At 53.8% G+C, this 19,801-nt stretch overlaps 1 protein-coding gene across 1 annotated transcript in view; it reads left to right on the plus strand.

The window, feature by feature from the left end:
* The window catches only part of PKD1 (polycystin 1, transient receptor potential channel interacting), a gene marked incomplete at both ends in the record, with an annotated part of 95,900 nt that overhangs the window by 70,778 nt on the left and 5,321 nt on the right, over window positions 1-19,801 (plus strand). Inside the window, 20 exons of the mRNA XM_082006882.1 lie at window positions 1,493-1,709; window positions 2,826-2,976; window positions 3,943-4,095; window positions 6,229-6,373; window positions 7,235-7,837; window positions 8,339-8,495; window positions 9,831-10,083; window positions 10,701-10,896; window positions 11,985-12,155; window positions 12,606-12,749; window positions 13,088-13,298; window positions 13,649-13,775; window positions 14,672-14,788; window positions 15,208-15,257; window positions 15,444-15,646; window positions 15,789-15,894; window positions 16,556-16,674; window positions 17,744-17,946; window positions 18,271-18,465; window positions 19,282-19,421. Of these exons, the coding sequence (XP_081863008.1) occupies window positions 1,493-1,709; window positions 2,826-2,976; window positions 3,943-4,095; window positions 6,229-6,373; window positions 7,235-7,837; window positions 8,339-8,495; window positions 9,831-10,083; window positions 10,701-10,896; window positions 11,985-12,155; window positions 12,606-12,749; window positions 13,088-13,298; window positions 13,649-13,775; window positions 14,672-14,788; window positions 15,208-15,257; window positions 15,444-15,646; window positions 15,789-15,894; window positions 16,556-16,674; window positions 17,744-17,946; window positions 18,271-18,465; window positions 19,282-19,421 (3,661 nt within the window). The remainder of the gene's footprint in view (window positions 1-1,492; window positions 1,710-2,825; window positions 2,977-3,942; window positions 4,096-6,228; window positions 6,374-7,234; window positions 7,838-8,338; window positions 8,496-9,830; window positions 10,084-10,700; window positions 10,897-11,984; window positions 12,156-12,605; window positions 12,750-13,087; window positions 13,299-13,648; window positions 13,776-14,671; window positions 14,789-15,207; window positions 15,258-15,443; window positions 15,647-15,788; window positions 15,895-16,555; window positions 16,675-17,743; window positions 17,947-18,270; window positions 18,466-19,281; window positions 19,422-19,801) is intronic.

The following is a 19,801-nucleotide window of genomic DNA, read 5'->3' on the forward strand; positions in this document are numbered from 1 at the left end:
CTGCCAGCCCTCTGCTCCTCACGGGCAAAGGTTTCTCATGACCAGCGTGTTACCAGTTGCCCTTCCTCCCGCAGGTGTTTTCTTTCCCCTGAGCTCCTACCCCAGGACGCTCTTGGCCAGGGCTGAGTTCAGAAGTGGACTTTTCCATTTCTGATCCCCAGAGCTTGGACCATCAGCAGCTTTGTGTGCCCAAATTATGGAGCTCTCAAACTCATGGTAGCGGGCAGGCTCCTTAAAAAAATCCTAATCTATGGAGCTGAATGGCGATATCCAGGCCAGAACAGTACTTGTGGAAGAGGCTGGTATTTCAGTGCAGAAAAAAGAAGATAGGTGCCCAAAACTGAGTCACATATGTGTGGGAAGAGTCAAAAGACAAAGCACTAGGGCCTCCTCTGCCATGTGGGCTGGATGTTCCCGACGGCAGTTACCTTCTCAACCAGCTGCAGAGAGAGCATCAACGAGTCTAGTTTTGGAAAAGTGGCCTGGCTGACGTCCTGTAGCCTTGGGCCAAAGAATAAGTGCCTCTGAAAACCATATTTCCCCAAATGATTAATCTTGGAGATTAATGCTGTCTGTGCACAAATGCTGGGAAGCCACGCTGCAGAGGAGATGATGAATTCTGCTCGTTCTGGGGGGGCTGGTCACCAAAGCCCAGCTTAAGCTGGGGGAGAAGCTGTATTTGGCATGATACGGTTGTAACTTTGGTATGCTTTGAGCCACCAGAATAACTGTGAAATCAACACCTCTTTGGAGTGGTGGGAATTTTAGCTCATAGTGATTGTTTTTAAGCTTAAGTGAAACACTGGTCGATGTCCAGTGCAGCGAGCCCTGGCAGAGCCAGCACCTTCACTGGTGCTCACTGGCAAACATGCAGTGAATTTCCCAACTGTCTGGCTCCCACAAGACTCCCCATAATTCCTGGGAGCTCCAAGGAAACCTTTGTGGAGGTTTTATCCTAGACTCAGTAATTCCTGTGATGTTGAACTGCCTGAGTGCTGCGCTGAGCCTCTGTCTAATGTCATGCATTGCAGGGCTTGTATAGAAGCTGTGGCCTTGGGTCAGTGCTGTTCCCAGCCCTGGCAGAGTTATTCCCATTTTTATTCTGCTCATGAACTCTTCCCAAATCCCTTTAAACGTTACAGGTCCCAAACACCTAGGCAGAAACCCCTAAACATCATAAAAACTCAAACAGGGTCAGAGCTTTACATTGCAGACCCTGAAGACATCCCCCTCCAGCCCGATGGAGTCCTCAAGCTGTCCTCATTGTGGGGACAACCTGTCCCTCTGCCTGAGCAGGGTGACGCCTTGCTGGGGACAGCAGTGAGGGGAGATGCCACACGGAAGGGCTGAGTGGGGTGGGACACAGCAAGGGAGGGAAGGGGCACTGCCAGGCAGTGCCGGCTCTGATGGACGGGCTGGGTTTCGGGATGGTGCCTGCAGCCCCGCCGTGCCCTTGCCCCCATCAGACCCCCTGTTTGGGTTTGCTTTGCAGGCTGGCGAGACACGGAGGACGCGGAGGGCCCACTGGTGTACATCCTCCTGGCGTCCCGCCGCAGGGCCGGGCACTACCACGAGTTCTGCGTGTACAAGGGCAGCCGTGCCGAGCACGGCGCCTTCCTGCCGCCGGGCTTTCACGAGAGTGGCTTCATGGTGTCCGTGTCAGTCCTTGTTCAGGACCAGCTGGGAGCGACCGTGGTGGCCATTAACCGGTAAGACCCACTGCTCACAGGCTGGGCTTACACGGCAGTGCCAGCGTCCAGCCTCGGCTCCTGAGTGGGTTGACCACTGGGTCCCTGTCCTGAAGGGCTCAGCAGACCTGGGGTGAAACATTTTCCCCCTGGCAGGAAGGGGAGGGGAGGCTCAGCAGGAATATGACATAGAGAACTCCAGTCCTTGTGGATCATCACTCAAGGGGGAGACTTCCCCATAAGTTACTGCTTTCCTGACCACCCCCTGAGTTCCCTGGTGACACCTTGCTTTGAAGGCCCGATGTCACTTTCTCAGGTCTCTGTGCTCTCTGCTCTGCTGCCTTCGCTGCATCAGGAGCCCTCAAAGGAGGCTTGGCAGCAGCAAGCTCTGGTGCTGCGGGTGGCCTGGTGCCCCACTGCTGAGAGCAGGGGAGGTCTCACGTAGCCAAGGTGGAAAGCACGTGCATTTGCACAGAGTGGAAGGGATTGCAGCTCGAGTCTCAGCAGGGTCAGTACCGTGAAAGCCCAGTTATCCCTTCTGCAAACGCCCCGTGGTTTCCAGTGTGCTCCATACAGGCCACAAGTGCCCACAGGTCTTTGGGCAGCATCCTGAGCTGGTCTCTGCTGCCTGACTGAGCTGTAGGATTGCTCCTTCTCAAGGCTGATTTGCAGCTCCTCCCAGTGTACATGTGGTCCCAGCCTCCCGGGCTGGAGTGCACAGTCCTGCAGTGCCCACGGAGGAGGATTTGTGTCCCAGCTGTTCCTCAGACCCCAGGGAACAAAGCCCAAAGCAGTGCAGCTCCTCCCAGCACACTGACCCTGGCTTTAAGTGCTCTTTCTGCTCCATCAAACTAAACCTGGATTTTCTCCTCTGGGTTCGATGCACCCATGTGCAGTCCTCCACCTGCGGCTTCATGGAGCTTGGACCAGTGAGGAACCAGGCTTGAGGTCCATGAAGGTCCTGCATACAGCTGGTGCAAGCTGGGCACCAGGGCAGGCGTCAGCAATGCTGTCTTCATTGTTTAATGACCTGCTTCCCCCTCATCTTCCTTCCCAGCTAAAGGGCAGGTTCTGCCCCCTTCGCCCAGCCCCATTTGATAGTCTGCACTTAACCCAAATGCCTCTTTCCCTTGGCAGCTCCATGGAAATCGGCTTACCCGAGGGCTTCCCCAGCCTCTCGCACTGGCTCTACAATCAAACTGACACCGTGCTCCAGGGCTTAGTGAAACAAGGGGACCCTCAACAGGTCATTGAGTACTCTCTGGCCCTCATCACCATCTTAAATGAGGTAAAGCAGCACTCTGCCCAAGAGGGGCTCCAGAAGGCCGTGCAATCACCAGTAATGTTCTTTGGCCAGGTTTTGTACAGCGATGTAGGGAAATGACTAATGCTACAGTTTTTCATGTAAATCAGCATACGTGCATGCTGGGAGCTGGGCTGGAGCTATTTGCATGCATCAAAAAGAGTACCAAGCTCCAGACACACAGTGACCAGGGAAAGCAGAGGGACTGCAAAGCAAAACGGGTCCTAGAGAAGGCAGTGGCCTGGGCATCTCCCACGCAGCCTGTTGTTTTTCCCTCATATTCAGATAGTCTTTCCTCTTTACTGCCAACTGCAAGTCTAAACACTAAATTTAGAAATTGAAGTCTTAGCCCCAAATTCCCCACCTCCTTCATGCTTCCCCTGAGCCAGCCACCCCACTCCATCTCAGCAGGGCTGGGAACTCCCTGTAGCTGCTTGGGTGATGCTCTGGGTGCTGAGGAGACCTCAGTGTTCTGACCACTGAGCTAGTGCAGCTAGACCTTCTGGTCCCGTACAAGGCTCTTAATCCACAGTGCAGGAGCACTCTTGGCACCATTCGCTTTGATGCCTACCTAAGGTAGGACCCAGCCAGAGGCATGTGCATCTCTACAGGTAGGGCAGGAACGCGTGCTTGCCTCATCACTACGAGCCTGCTGCGTGCCTGGAAGCCAGGCAGGGGTGATTCCCCTGAGCACAGGCACTGCGCTTAACTGAATAAGGACTGCACACTGGTGTCCTACTTAGCTGTCAAGTGCAAGGCTAAGATAATTGCTTGGAGAGCATAAGTGAAACTGAGGAAGTTCTGCTGAAAACACAGCTCATTAGATCACTCTCTGGGGAGAAGCACAGGCAGGGAGATAGAGTGCAGGGAAGAGGTGACTTCAGCACAGCTCATCATCCTCTGAAACAACCCGATACATTTCTCATTCTACCTGATTTTATTCCCCCCCAGTATGAGCGGTCCGTGCTTCTGGAACCTGAGGCTGGGAATGAATTTGAACTCCGGACCTGGACTCGCAACAATATCACAGAAACCCTGAACTCGCTGAACGTGAACACAGTTGATGATATCCAGCAGATCTCCGCTGCCTTGGCGCAGTGCACGGTATGTTCCTCATCACCACCTCCAGCCTCCTGCTCTTCCAGGTGCAGCTTAGATGCTCTTCAATTCTTGTTCTGCTGTCCTGTCTCTCTCTCCCACACACATACCACAGGGAGGACAGGTATCACTTGTTGACATCATTAGGGTTTCTGTGGTGATGTAAGTGTTGTGAGCTCTGCCCCTCGCCATGCCACCGATCTAGCAGGCATTGGTAAGACGATGTATTCATGTGCTGGAAGACAGCACCTAAGAACTTGGTTACTCCACCAGGAGTGACACAAGTAGAGCCGGACCTGCCTTGAGCCAGGGGACGGCGCCAAGGACTGATGTTCCTTCCAGCCCTGTTTCTACCATACAAGATTAGAAACGCTGCTCTGCTCCGCTGCTGACTGGAAGCGCTGTGCTCCCCAGCCAGCTCGCAGTTTCAGCTCCCCGGTGCTGGGGCTGCTGCCTGGTGGATTTAGGAGTGGCTTTATGTGTTTTGTCAGATGGGCAAAGGGACGGCAGCCCAGTTATATAATGTGTTTGGGGTTTGGTGGTCAGCCAGTCTGCTCTGGCATGCTCTTCCTCCCCGCCCTCCCAAATCTTTGCTTTCAGGACTGGAGTCGGGTACCTTGGCCTTGGCTGCGCATCGCCTCCCCAGCCAGGTCAGCAACCTCGCTCGGTGGGAAGAGGCTATCATTGAAATGTTGGGCAGACTACTGCATCCCACCCACAGAGTCCCTATTCTGCTGCTTCTTTCTCTGGTTCAAAGTCTGTAAACCTCAAAAATCCCTTCTTTCTGTTCATCTTTGTTCACGGATTTGGGGTTCGGCACATCCCATTCTGATGCCGGATTGGTTGTTTTCTCTCTCTCCCAGGTGCTTTTGCCTTGTGACTTGATCTCGCTGTGGTAGCTTAAGTCTAGAAATAGAATTTTTGTTCCATGGGAAAAGCTGACTTCCAGGATTAGTTTGTGCTCCGAGTTGGAATGAAAAGCTTAGAAAAACAGTAATCTAGAGTTTCCCAAGTGGTTGAGACTAGCACAGAGTTCACACATTTGCTTTCCTGTAGAAGTGTCAATCAGTGCTGATACTTTTTTCATTCTACCTACAGGGGAGAGGAAAAATCAGAATGAATTTCTTCTGGAGGGGAAAAAAAGAATCTCGGTCGTCTTAGCTGATTCTCCTTCCTAAGCAGTAGCTCCCCTTGGGTGGTTCCTCCCTACAAACCTTTTTCTTCCCCACCTCCTTGATACCTGACTGTGCCTTGTGGACTCCGATTTACATAGTTTGTCCTCACTTCTCATCGCTTACAAATAAAAGCAGAAAAGGGGGCATTCTAGACCTGCAGATGCTGTTTTGATTCTTCACCAAAACATATGGTGAATCACGTCTGAATCCTATGATGATTAAAAGAAAAAAGATGAATAAGAGCTAGGAACAGGGTTGTGGTAACAGCTTCCATGTGTTGCCTCAGTCCCTCCCATCCAGCCCTCGAGAGTGCAGGGAGCTCCAGGCCATGGCTGGAACATTCTGTTTCTTGGACACATCTGGGAGCAGAGGGAGGGACATCCATCATGCCTGAGTGGCAGGATCCCTCCCCCAGCTTTCAGGAGTATTTGGACACTGAAATGGATTCAGTTAGGGCTAAATCCTGCTTCCATTGAAGATAGTGGAGTGGATGGAGGAACCCTATCCAGCTCCTTGTGGTTCATTTCTGTAGGGGCAGTGTGTGGCCCCAAAGGGGTGCTCATGAGATGCAACAGCAGGAGTCATGCTTGGTCCTTACAAGTGAACGCCAGGGAACGTGAATATGCTGCCCTTTACTGCTCTTTCCAACCCTAATGTGTCCTCCATCAGACTCCTGGCGTGCCTGCTTGTATACTGGCAGATTGAAACATTGAGGGGAGGTGGATGGAAGAGTCCTGGAGACACCAACAACCTCCTGGCATCTCTCAGTGTGAGCAGAGCAGCCATGGTCTGTGCAGCCACCTCCCTGGGGCTGGAAGGCGCAGGGGTGACTTTCAGGGTACAAATGATGTTTGAACAAACATGCTAAGGTCTTTGCAGGACTGAGCCGGCTGAACTTCTCCACAGCTGCCTTCGTCCTTCCCTGGGGGTGCCCTGCTGCATCAGACCGTGCTTTCCTTTGCAGGTGGTGAGCAAGGAACTGGTTTGCAAATCATGCCTGACAAGGACCTTGAACAAGCTGGAGACCATGATGACCATTCTGCAAGGGGAAACGACCCAGGGCACTGTGACACCAACTGGTATCGCTGACAACATCCTCAACATCACAGGTCAGTTTTATTCCTGCAGGAAAAGATGACATTTGACCAGGCACTGCTGAGGGCACAGGTCTCCCTGCGCAGGGTGCTGGGCAGAAGTAGACTGAGGGAAGCTTTGTGGGCTTTGTCCTGTGCCATTAGAGGTTTGGCTCCTGGCATTTCAAGCTGTTGGGGAGGTTGTGTCTAACATGTGGAGTGTGGCACCCCAATAACTTTCTTCTCCCTGCACTTTTCCCAGGGCTGTCCTGGCTTTGGCAGTTGTCTCTGTGGACATTTAAACATGACAGTTGTTAATAAACTCACTAATACTTCAGGGAATTGTCTTTTTAGTAAACACTGAATAACAGCTATGGCTTCCAGATGCTTGCCTTCCTGGTTGCAATGAGGAGGATGCCAAACTTCACTGGGGCACCCATAAACACTGTACGGAAATTCCCACCTGGTTACCCTGGGAGGAAGTGGAGGCACCTTCTTTGCACTCCTTGTTATGTATTTCTGAGTGTTCTGCACTTTATAGTGCAAAAACTTACTAAAATATGTTTGCTTTATCTGTTCCTTCCCTGTTTCCCAATCTGCTATTCTAGTCACTTCACAGGAGGAAAATAAAGCCTGTTGTGATGAAGTATTCACCACCAAACTTTGTAGATTAGCTGAGAGACTGCAGGAATTGCTGACAGCTCTATTTTTAGCTATGGGCTACTGAATGTTTCCAGTGCTGAAGGTCATGTGCACAGTGTAGAGTTACAGTGAGAAGATAGTAAGGAAAGACTTGCCTGATTGTTTTGGGAAGGTGTCAGATGTTAACTAGACTGTAGCAGTTATCTAGCCTATTTACCACTTCCTCAGTTTGCACCTTTATTTCTCTTCTTGCAGGTGACCTAATTCACCTTGTCAATACAGTTTCACAAGAATCCAAGCCGCAGGAGTTGCTTGCTGATCCCCACAATTTGCTGCTAGCTCCCAAAGCCTACAACCTGTCTTCCAGTCTGATGCGCATCCTCATGAAGTCTCGGGTTCTGAATGAAGAGCCCCTTGAGCTGGTGGGAGGAGAAATTAAGGCCACAGGCAAGCGGTCCGATCCTTTTAACTTGCTTTGCTACAAAAACACACCAAACTGCCAGTTCTCCATCCCCCAGGCCTTCAACACCACCCTTTCCAACCTGACGGATGTCATTCAAGTCATGTTCCAAGTGGACTCCAATCCTTTCCCCTTTGGTTACATCAGCAACTATACCGTGTCCACAAAGGTCGCCTCCATGGAGTTTCAGACACACAATGGGGTGCAGATCCCCATTGGGAGCCTGGACTCAGAGAAAGCCATCACTGTAATGGTGTCAAACAACACAGATGCTGACAATCTCTCTGCTGGCACCGAAGTCATTGAGGCAAGAACATCTGTGAACCTAATTGTGACTATGGAGAGCAACAACAGAGAAGCAGGACTGCACTTCCAGCTCACTTACAGAGTCCTGAACGGTAGTGCGGACAAATCCAACTCTTTATGCTCTTTGCTGTTTCTTCCCGTGGGAGAGGAGGGCTGGGTGTTGCAGCAAAGGAGAGCTGTGTCAAGAGATAACTGGTGTGGGAGGGGATGTCAGGTGTAGCCAGCAAGTTCCACACTGTATGGTTGAGGTTCCGGCTGTCACAGGCATTATCCAGTCACCAGTGTAATCCTGGCTTGTGCGTTCTGGCACTGAGGAGCTTTTTGCTGTTTCCAGCCCGTCTGTTGAGCCACATTAGCACTGGAGGGAGTTTGTCCTGTATCTCTCTCGGTCAGGTACAATGGTATCCAGAGCCTGTAGCTCAGGGATTCTCTGAACTGCGGACTGAGAGAGTGCAGCTGGAAAAGCATCTCTCCTGACTTTCTGTGTTTCTGATACTCCTCCCTGAACATCCACTGCTGGCAGCAGGCTTGTGGTTGAGCTTTCCCTGGTGTTTATAAAGCACCTTCTGTTTTTTCTCCCCCTCCCCATGCAGATCACTACATTGCGAGCGAGCCTGAGCCATTCATCATGGCTTATCTCCATCACGAACCAGAGCCCAACGAGCACAACTGCACCGCCTCTAAGAAAATTGGCCTGGATGCCCTGGCTGGAAGTGACCACAAGCTCTACACCTTCTTCACCTCACCCAGGTAAGAGAAGCCTCCCTTGCAATCCCTGTCTCCCACAAGCTGTCCCGTAGATGTACATGAGGGATGCTCAGCTTTTGCCAGGCTGCTTTGCAGGGCTGGTGCTGTTCTAGCTATCCATGGTGCTCCTCTGTCCTTGGAGGAGGCAGCTCTCCTGGGCAGGCAGCTGCAAGCTGTCATTCCTACACCCCAGCATTGACACCTCTTCTACCCTGGCACTCCCTCTTTCTCAGCCATCTGCTGCTGCTGGTGCGAAAGCAGCTCAGTGCTCTGTGATTTGCCTTTCTGACCCGGCTGAGGAAGGGTTCCACTTTCTAGGCCTGTAAATCACGTTCCCTGCGAGTATCATGACCCTCACCCAGGGCCTCTCCTGGTGATGAGTCTCCCTGCGCTGCCCTTTGCTCACTTGCCTGATACCTGCTGTAGTCTGTTCGTCTGTTGCTTGTCCAGACTTTCACCCTCTGCACGCTACCGGTCCCAGAGCTGCCCATCTTTACCAGGACTCTTTCCCCTGGGGACTCACACTGACCTTTGCACGTTCAGGGGTTGCTCACGCAGCTCATAAAACCAATTCCCAGAGCACCACACGTATTAACCTAGCTCCTGAGCTGCAGTACAACCTTCACGAAAGCACCTCCATCCTCAGAGCTCATCTTCCCAACATGTGACTGGAGGAGCACGCAGGTTCCCTCGTGGGCTCCTGTCCACCCTGCTTGCCTGCTGCTTGGAGTGTGCTGGGGCTCATTAAGCGCTGCTGCTGTGCTGTTGGCTTTTGCAGCAAAGCTCTCCTCTTTTTATCGGAGCAGACATTCTTGTAACTTCAGTTGCTGACTTGCTGCCTTGATGTTATTTATGAGCCATTGCTAGGCATTATCTGAGAAGAAAAGATAGAGAGCTTGGGAATAGGTGGAGCAAGAGTGGAGCCACTGTTGTTCAGTGGCTTTTGGTAACAGGATTCTTAAAAGAGGGATTAATTGTGCTAATGAGCAAATCTGCTCCCAGCCAAGAATCGTAGAGTTGCTGTGGAAGCGTCATGTGGGTCAGTGGGACATGGGGAAGGGTGGGTGGGTGAGCTATGCAAGGCTGCCAGCACAGAGGGTGTGCCACATAGTGCTCCAGGTGCTGAAATAGTACAAAGATAAAGTGGTCTGTAGAACCCCAGAGTTTCTGCACAGCCAAAGTGAGGTGTAAATTACACCACAATCACAGGGCTTTTCCTCCTCCTCATGTGCTCCTGTAGCAGGGTGCTTTCCATGGGCACGCATCTGTCAGAATGGGGTTTGCGTCCCTTCAGCAAGCGGGTTAATTATGTCTCCTTGCTGTCTTTCCCTTCTCTAGAACTGATGACACGATCCAGAAATACTACTTCAACATCACAAACCATTTCAGCTGGTCCCCAGTGGAGGTGACTCTGGGGCTGTACACCTCCCTGTGCCAGTACTTCAGCGAGCAGGAGAAACGGTGGAAGACAGAAGGCATCATCCCGCTGGAAGAGACCAGGCCAGACCAGGCTGTGTGCTTAACCCAGCACCTCACCGCCTTTGGGGCCAGTCTGTTTGTCCCCCCAAACTCTGTCCAGTTCATCTTCCCTGTGAGTAAAACAAAGCAGAGGCTGTGCAGCATTGCCACACTCTGAGCAGATTGTTGTCACCTAGAGGAAAGCCTCCGGCTCCCGTTGGCTTCACGTTCAAGCTGGGGCAAGGCTGACCTGTGCCCAGCTGGCAGACCAGCACAAGTACCTGAGAGCCTTTGGGAGCTGCAGATGGGCACGGCTCCCAGCGGGGCTGCGTCCTCTGATTGTGGATCCTGGCTGCTGCTGCTAAAAACAGACCTTTGCAGATGGCTTTATTCGCTATGCTGGACACCTCGCAGTGTGTTCCCCTCTTAGTGAGATGCCAGGCACCCCTCCCAGCTGTCACCCTGCACTGTGCCTTCCCGGCGGGCTCGCCCCCGCCAGCTGCTCCTGCCTCCCAGGGGCGTCCAGGCTCTTCCTAGCTGTCGGTGTGACGTTCCGTGGGAGCAGAGCTCTCGGCAGCTGCTACAGCAGCTTCAGCCGGCTGCTGCGGTACGCTCCACACGGTCTGTGCAGCGACAGGCCTCTCTGTTTGCATGTGGTGTCATGTCTGTGAATGACGATTATAGCCAGGACGGAGGCAGCACAACTCCTGGGGAAGGAGAGGGCCTTTCAACATACTACTTCTCTTTTAGGCTCCTGGCCCGGGTCTCAACTACATCGTTCTGCTGACATGCGCCGTCTGCTTTGTGACCTACTCGGTGGCTGCACTGATCGTGCACAAGCTGGACATGATTGACATTAACCGAGTGGGGGTGATTCCCTTCTGCGGGAAGAACGGGCTGTACAAATACGAGATCCTGGTGAAAACTGGCTGGGGCAGAGGATCAGGTTAGTGCATAGAGTACTCCGGTGCTTGACTGCTAGGGTGACATCTGTGTAGTTCCCCTGAGTTCTTACCTCAGCACATCATGCACCAAATGTTCCCCTGCAGGGCCCAGAGCTGAGCTGGTGTTTGGAGGAGCACTGAGCAGGCAGGCAGTTCAGGGCTTCCCACAGAATTCTCAGGGAGGGTTTTTTGCAGTGATGGGGCAGGTCAAGAGCTGTGGACAAGAGCATGCTGCCCCATATCTTGCTGTTGGGGTGGGACAAGCAACTGCTGCTGGAAGGAACCAGCCAGTATAGAAATACCCCCACCCTACTTTCCCTGACTGCGCTGTGGCTGCAGGAACAGCCAAGAGGCGGCAAATGTTCCTCACTTCTGACCCTCTTCTGCAGAAGCATCCAGGCCTTGTGCGCCCTTTAGATGGACCAATTTGCTGTCCTCCAGCATCCGTCACTTTGTTCTGCCGTCTGAGTCTTTCCCAGTAGCATGAAGGCAGAAAGCTTGGCTTTCTGATCCGGGGCTGGGTTTGTAGCTAGAGCTGCCAGAAACAGACTTGGGAGATCCAGGAAGTTGGGATGTGGAAGCTCTAAGCAAAGATGGAGGTGGAGTGCCATCATGTCACTGCCAGAAGTATGCTCCCATTGATCTCACTGGTTTCACTGGGAGCACCTTTCTCCTGAAGCCACCCCAAGGGCCATCCAGGTTGAGCAGGTGGACCAAGAAGCATCTGACAACTGGTACTGGAGAGAAGTCAAAGAAAACAAGTGTTTCAACTGCTTGGTGAAAAAAACTTCCAGAATAAACATCTCTTCCCATTAGGGTGTTAGCAAGGCAAGGAATGTCAGATTCAGTCACCTCCAAAGAGGAGAACCGTGAGCACACCAAGGTCCACGCACCAGGCCAATATGAGCTGTGTGTAACGCTATCCCTGGGTGTGAGATGCCTGTTGAGCACATTCCTTCCTCCCCAGTCTCCAGGTGGCCCCTCTGAAGGGCCGTTGCATCTGGTACCAGGTCACAGGCAGTAAGGCAGGGCTGGGGAGCGGCTCCACCTTGGGTGGCCTTCCCTAACTGAGCCCCATTAACCCTGCCAGGTACCACGGCCCATGTGGGGATCGCCCTGTATGGTGTAGACAATAAAAGTGGTCACAGACATCTGGATGGAGAAAACGCCTTCCACCGCAACAGCCTCGACGTGTTTCAGATCGCAACGGAGCGGAACCTGGGGAGCATCTGGCGCATCCGCATTTGGCACGACAATAAAGGTGAGACACGAGCGGGTGTGCAGGTCTGAGGCACCCATCACACATCCCATCACACATCCCAGGTCAGAACCGGGCTCTGCTCCGCCTGGTATCTGGGCCTACAGTCTGGACTAACCCTGGTGGGAGACCACGGTGACCCACTGGCTGGGTGGGGACGTGGAGTCTCCGTCACAGGGAAGTCTGCAGACTGGTCAGCTGTAATCCCGTACTCATAGGCTGCAGTGTGGTGTGCACTGTGGCAGCGTCTGTAAATGTCCGTACAGCCGAGGAGGTGACCTGGCTGTGCCAAACCTTTCTCCTGGGGACTCTGCAATTCCCACCGATGAAGATAATGTCACAGGGTAACTGCTGCTGTCCCACTGAGGGGCTCTTGTGTCACCCTCCTGGCTTTGCAGGTTCGTGCAGGGAATGTCTGCCACGCAACACATTTCTTCATCTCTTAACTTGTAGGACTCAGCCCCTCTTGGTACCTGCAGCATGTCATAGTCCGGGACCTGCAGAGCAGCAAGAGCTACTTCTTCCTGGTGAACGACTGGCTGTCGGTGGAGAGCGAAGAGAACGATGGCATGGTGGAGAAGGAGGTTTATGCTGCCAGTGAGTGCTCGACCCCTGGGGTGTGGGGCTGGGTGGCTGAGCAGCATGGCAGTTCTCATTGTGTTGAGGAAGGGCCACAGCAAGAGGCTGTGGAGAGACCACTGAGCCTGCACACCGGCTCTTCCTCGCTGCACTGATGCCTTGCGCAGCCGGGTGCTCTGCTGGGTCCTTTGTGCTAGAGGAGGAGGCACGGCAAGGACCCAGCTGGGCAGGAGGGCCCAGGTAGATGCAGTGGGGGTAGTTCCTTGAATATCAGTCTGCAAGGAGGGGCCATGGCAGGCCCAGCGGGTCCCCTCTGCAGTGCAGCTGGCCCTGAGAGTCTGTCTTTTTGTGCCCAGGTGAGACAGAGCTGAGGAGCTTCTCCCGGATCTTCATAGCAGAGTTGCAGCGAGGTTTCTTTGAGAAGCATGTCTGGTTGTCCATGTGGGACCGCCCGCCTCGCAGCCGCTTCACCCGAGTCCAGAGAGCCACCTGCTGCTCCGTCCTCATCTTCCTCTTCCTCTGTGCCAATGCTGTGTGGTACGGCGTGGTGGGCAACGTACACCTCAGGTGCGCTGTGTCCCTTGGTGTTCCGGCCAGTCCCTTACCTCCTCAGGGCCCCTCCTGCGCTTCCCATTACAAAGGGCAGGACAGACCTTATGTCTGCTGGGAATAGGTGCCTTGCTTGTGGTGCATTCCCGTTCCTGGGAATCTGGGAAGAATCTGGGACCAAGGACAACCTGATCACCTTTCCCCTTTACCTGGTTTTGCCGTGTCATCTGTTAGCACAGCCCATGCTGGTTTCTTTCTCTGCACATCTGAAATGCCAGGTTGTGCAATTTTGTCTCGCTCCTCGCTTAGCTGGCAACCCTGAGTGCTCCTGCTAACACCGGTCTCTGATCTCTCTTGATTCTCTCCAGCAATGGGGCCGTTTCCAACCTGATCCCTGTTAATGTGGACACAGTGGCTGTTGGTCTGGTGTCCAGCGTGGTGGTCTACCCTCTCTACCTGGTCATTTTATTTCTCTTCCGGATGGCTCGTGGCAAGGTAATGAGGAGAAGTAGTTGCACGCTGCCCAGATGGGTGTGATGCCACCAGGTTTGCTCATCTGGGGCTAGATTCTGCCCTTTGTGGTGCGTCACTTCTCCAGCTGGTCTCTGCACTTTCCCAGTTGTGCCTCTTTTCTGCTCTGCACCATGGCCAGATCCTTGCCCTAAGCAAGTCTCTGCCTCCCTCTTGAGCTGGGAGCAGCCCCTGACCTTAGAGAGACAGATCACTGCCTGGAGTCTTACAAGGCCCGGACAGAGACCAAAAGGGCAGATTTTAAAAGCTGCTTAGGCACTTACTCTTGATTTCGGTATGTGATAGATACCCAAATGCTGTTTAAAGGTATGACCCTTTGCTGCATTGGCAGGAGCTTGAGAGATGCTCAGTGAAGCTTTTCTAATGAAATGCCTACCCTGGGTACAAATTCAGCTGTCTGAGCAGAGCTGTGGTTAGGCAGCTGTGAAAGGATTAGCTGGGGATTTAATGACTAGTTAGACACAATTAGCAGCCCCATTAAGTACTGCAGTCAGCCATCAGTGACTGATGAGCAGCAAATGTGTCTGATATTTCTCGTTCCTGTAAGCACTCCCTGCAACCAGGAGGTTGCAAACTTGTGTGGCTTCCTGGGAACTTGTACCTGGGACAGCCTAGATGGCACTGGGCTGTGACACATGTGGGTACCAGTGCCCGAGGTGCCTGGGAGGCAGTGGAGGACGTGCATGTGCTTGTTCTCAGCCCCGCTGGGCAGGCCTGGCATCCCCCAGCCCTGCCTGCACAAGCGTGGAGCTCCCCAGCAGAGTTGTGAAGGGATCAGCTGAGCAGCGGGGCTCTGAGCCACCGTGACATTGTCACTGTCATCCCTCCCTTTTCTGCTCAAGCTTTTCTGTCTTCCGCAGGTCTCCATCAACCACACCCTGACTCACTCAGACCAGCAGTCCTTGGAGATTGACAACTACCTGGACTCCTCAATCCTTGACAGCTCCTTCCCCACCTTCCCTGGGCTCCGGGCAGAGGTAACCTGCTTCCCACCCAAAAGCTGGACAGGCTGCATGGGTCTGTGCACTCCCCCGCATGGACACAGCATCCACCCGCAGCTGTCAGTGCAAGACCTGATGCACTCCCGTGCCACTGGCAAATACCGGCGATGGGGGAGAGCCACAGCCCTTCGTCTCTCAACCTGCATCCCTGCCTAGGCCAGTCCCAGGTACGGAGCACAAGCTGTGTCCAGCTACTGCTCTGTGTCTGCGAGCATGGATCTTCCCAGCGTGCCTGGGTGTTCTCTCTGGAAGAGAGCAGGCTCCTGGAGGTGTGGACCGAGGGCTAATAGCAGCTCAAACTCTGGTTTCCACTGACCCCTGATGTTAACAGCTTGCTGTTTTAACGAGAAACAAACCAGCATCATGTGCCTGAAATGCCTCTGCTTCCTCCACAGGCCTTCTCTGAGCAAACCAAAACAGATCTGTTCTTGGAGGACTCCAAAAGGTAAGCAGGTTTTTCGGGATGGAGCAAGTTGGAGTTTAGTGTAGCCTCTCGTTTTGGCAGATGGGACTTTGTGCTCCCACAGCTGTTCCCCTTCTAGACGGGCTTATGTGCTACTGCAGTTGCTTTTCTCATGCTTCCCGTTCCCCACGCACACCTGATGGCACCCATTCCTCTGTGTTCCTGCAGCCTTGTGCGGTGGCCCTCCAGTGAGGCCCTGCTCAGCTGGCCAGACCTCCTCAGTGACCCCTCCATCATGGGCAACACCATCCAGAAGCTGAAGAGAGGCCGGGCCAGCCGCCACCTCGGACTCGAGGCTCCATTGGCAACTGAGGAGGACAGCTTGTCTCTTGGCGTTCACCAGGGACAGCCTCGATACTTCTCTGCCTCAGGTGGGTGTGTGAAGGGCCTCACCCCAGCCCTCCTCCTCCCCAGCTCCACAAAGGCAGCTAAACCCCAGCGGTGCAGAACCACGCGCTGCTACACCGCGTGCTGTGCTCCTGCCAATGCTGCTTGCACGCTCTCTTTCCCCAGACGAGGATCTGATCCGGCAGATCCTGGCAGATGGAGCTAGCGGCATCTCCCACTCCCAGGACCTAGGGCCGTACATGAGGACTGAAACAGATCTGATCTCAGGCCTGTAAGTATTTGGGGAACAGAGTCCCCCAGACAAGGCGGCTGAGCCTCCTGTCCCTTGCCCTCCCACCCAGCTCCGCAGGGGCTGGTGGCACCCAGCCCCAGGTGAGCTGAGCTGGACGTTGCGATGTTGCAAATGCCTGGGTCAGCTTTGTCACAAGTCACTATGTTCTTGCTGGCCCTAATTCCTGCAGCCTCCATAGCCAGAGCTCCAGGAGGGCACAGCCACCCTTCCAGGAGCCACCCGGAATATCCCCTTAAAGCCCCAGCTGGAGATGTGTCTCCAGAGCTTTGCGGACTGCTGACAAAGTGCTGGGACGCGGGTTAGCTTCATGGCACTGACAGGAGGGAGCGGGGGGTTTGAATCTCTGCTGTGTTACCATGCCCAGAGCACTCTGCTTTGGGACCCTGACCACCAGCCAGCCGGGTAGCCAGGGCAAAGCAGCAGGGCAAGGGAGGGGAACGACTTCCAGCCCTCTGTGAGACACACAGCATCTGCGTGCGTTGGCAGCCTGGGCCCACTGCTCTAGAAGGAAATTCTTATGACTGGTCCAGGGCTGCTGCACTGGTGCTAGCACTGGAGTTCAGTCCACCCTGGTGCCAGCCCGCCTACCACAGAGCCAGCAGTGACATGGCTCACCGATATCACCCCTTTGCCTCGGTAGGTCCAGTGTGTTCGGGGAGAAGGTGGAGACTGTCATGATGCAGAAGCTGAACGACAAAGGCCAGAGCATGGCAGCTCCTCCCAGGGAAGTGAGCAGATCAGCCAAGTCGACATGGACAGGTACCAGGGCTGCAGGGCTGTGCCTGCGTCGGGGCAGGGAGGGTGGGGATGCGCAGGAAGAGGGGCCATCGCACACAGCAGCACTTGGGAGGCACAGGCAGGTAAATAGAAGAGTCTTAGGAAAGGCTGTTTCCCTGCTTGGGGTATATTTGCTATTTCCTGATGGCTTCTCTTGGAGCCCTGGGCCACCACTTGTTCTCTGACAGTCCCTACCGTGGGGAAGCTCTGCTCACTGCTTCCCCAGTTACTCTGCTCTCTGCAGCCCTCTGCAGCCATCAGTCCCTTCATTCATCCCGCAGGAGAGGGCGAGAGTCTCTCTGCATAACCAGAGGGGAAGGGGAGTCAAATGCCAATGAACATTCAAACCAACAAACAAAGCAAAGAAGCGAAGAGACGCTTCCTACTGGGTCATGCAACGTGACAGCCGGCCAGCGGGGCTTGCACAAGGCAGGGAGCAAGCTGTCAGGCCCCACAAAGTCTGGGGGGTGATAAGTGCCCTGCGGAGAAGCTCAGCATCAGTTCCTGTAGTGTGAGCAGCATGGAAAATGCAGCAGTCCTCTTGGGTCTGTTAAAACCCGTCATTGCGTCTTGCTCGATGAACGGTTGTAGTATTTTGTGCAATCATCGATTCGCACGGGTGGGTGAAAGAAGCTGTGCCGGAGTGAGCCCCAGGGCAGGCTGTCTTGGCAGTCTGAAGCCAGCCAGAGCAACAAACCTGTGGGGCTTTTCATGGGTTTGACAGCAGCACCTCCAGCCAGGCGGGGCCTCCCAGTGCCCTGGGGCTCTGATAGAAAGTAGGGAACCCGTCCCACTGCCCAGATCAAGATCCCATCTCCTCCTGCCCACCCTGTTGTCTGCAGATGGGAGGCTGCTGTTCTGAGACTGGCTGCATTTCAATGTGCTGTCTGTGTTGCTGCTTAGTGGGAGGTGTCTGGGCCAGTCCCTCCAAACCCACCCAGGACTGGTGGCAAGCTCTCTGCTGGGATGAGTGATGTGCTCAGCCCTTCCTGTGACCATTGGGGCCCTTCTGCAGTAACATTTACGCTTGGTTTTTCCTCCCTCCTTTCAGTTGCAGACCAAACGTTCAGGAAGCGCTTGCTGCCACCATGGTGCTCCTATCTGGCTCATGGTATCAGTCTCCTCCTCTTCGCCACCTCCACGGGGGTCTCTGTGTGGATCGGGGTGGGCTTTTCCTCCAGCGTTGCCCTCATGTGGCTCATCTCAGGGATATTCAGCTTTCTGGCATCCTTCTTGGTCTGGGAGCCCCTAAAGGTGAGGATAACATGAGTACCCAAGCACATATCTGTACATGTGTGTGTATTAGCTGTAATTAACGTCTTGTCCAGATACTAATCAAGTCATACTGGACGCTGCGTGGATTGAATACTTTCTCCCGGCTTCGTATCCCTGCAGGATGGGAAGGATGTGCACACCAGCAGCAGTAAGAAGGCTGGTGGCAATTTGTTAGAGGTCGTCTAGCTGCTCCGAGAGAGTGCTCAGCAGCGGTGCCGTGCTCGCCGTCTGTGCTGAAAGGCCCGTGGCGGTCCTGGTGGCACAGCTCGCTCCGCAGGCTCACGACACTGCTTGTCTCCCCAGGTTCTGCTGGAAGCCCTCTATTTCTCACTGGTTGCCAAGCGCTTGCACCCAGAGGAAGACGATACCTTGGTGGAGCATCCGTTTGTTGAGCATGTTTCTGAGAAGATCAGCAAAGTCCGACCCCCACAGGGGTTTGCCCTTTTCCAGGCCAAGGAGGAGGCCAGGAAGGTCAAACTGCTACACAGGATGCTGAAGGTAAGACATCTCCTGATGCCTGTGGTGCCTCGGGCAGAGGCAGAGCGCTGGCTGTGGGAGCTGAGATAGATACATCCTTGTGTGGGTCCTTCCAATCCAGCTGTGATCTCCTGAGCTAGTAGGTGCACGAATCCAGTTTCTGCCTCAGTTTCCCCATCTGTAAAAGACTGGCAGTGACATTCGTCTTCTCTGTGAAGCTCTGAGATCTGAGGTGGCTGGAAAGCAGAACCGTGAGGGGGTTGATTTGGAGCGGCTGGTGTGTTTGACTCCATATCTCAGGTGTTTGAGGTCAGGGCAAGGTTTGCAGAGTGGAGCAGACACCAACTTGCACAAGAAAATTCATTAGTTGAGTCTTGTGAAACACATAACTCCCTATCTAGGCGCAGAAGTTTCCATCTCTTTGTAGCTCATTCAGTACTAATCCTCCACGCTTGTGCTGGGGATACACAGCTGCTTAACGGAGTCAAGTTATTTTTAACTGAGAGATTTCCCTTTGAAGGATGGAAACCCCCATAACTGTCGTATCAGCCGAGCTGCCAGCGTATAGGAGCTCGTACAGGGAGGTTGTGCAGCGCGTATCGACTGAAACATGTGGTGCCGGGCTGGCCGCTTTGAACAAAGAATATTGTTATGAGCCTGTGGTCTGGGTTTCCTTTTAAGCTGCTTCCCATATGGAAAAATAAAGAACAGCATGCTCGGGGGCCTGATCCTGCTGCATGGCAGGCAGCAGTCAGTGGAAAGCATTGATTTGCTGCAGGATTGGGAACCACCCCCCGCGTGCTTGGGTGCAATCCCTTTCTACTCTCTGCTTGCCAGAATTTCCTCATCTACATGATGTTCTTGCTGGTGATCCTGCTCACCAACTACGGAGATGCCTCCCGCAACAGCAGGGCCTTCCTTTTGCAGAGCTCCATCAAGCAGCAGTTGGGCAGCAACGAATTCCTCCGCATCAAGAGGTAACTGCAGAAACCCTGGGGATGGGGAGGAACAAGACGTTGCTTTGTATCAGAGAAGCTGTGCAGGGCTGCCGCAAGGTGCCGGGGAGCAGCCTGGGGCTGGCTGTTGGGCTCGTGCTCCATGGTCGCTCCCAGAAGAGGTTCTCGACTCTGGGGGGGGCACCGGTGCCTCTCTGGAGCGGGGCACTCACACACGGGCACGGCAGTGAGCGGGTTCCTTTTTGTCCCTGTGGTTCTGCTTTTCCCCTGGAGAACAGAGGGACCTGTGTAGGGGTGAGAGCTTTAATTTCTTTGAATTTTAATTATTTCCTCAGTGGGAAGGGACTGTGTGAATTATAGATGTTTATCTTGCTGTATCTGGTGAAAAGGACACAAAGTTT

The sequence above is a fragment of the Phaethon aethereus genome (genome assembly GCF_964289735.1).
Source record: "Phaethon aethereus genome assembly, chromosome: 15".
Lineage (NCBI taxonomy): Eukaryota > Metazoa > Chordata > Aves > Phaethontiformes > Phaethontidae > Phaethon > Phaethon aethereus.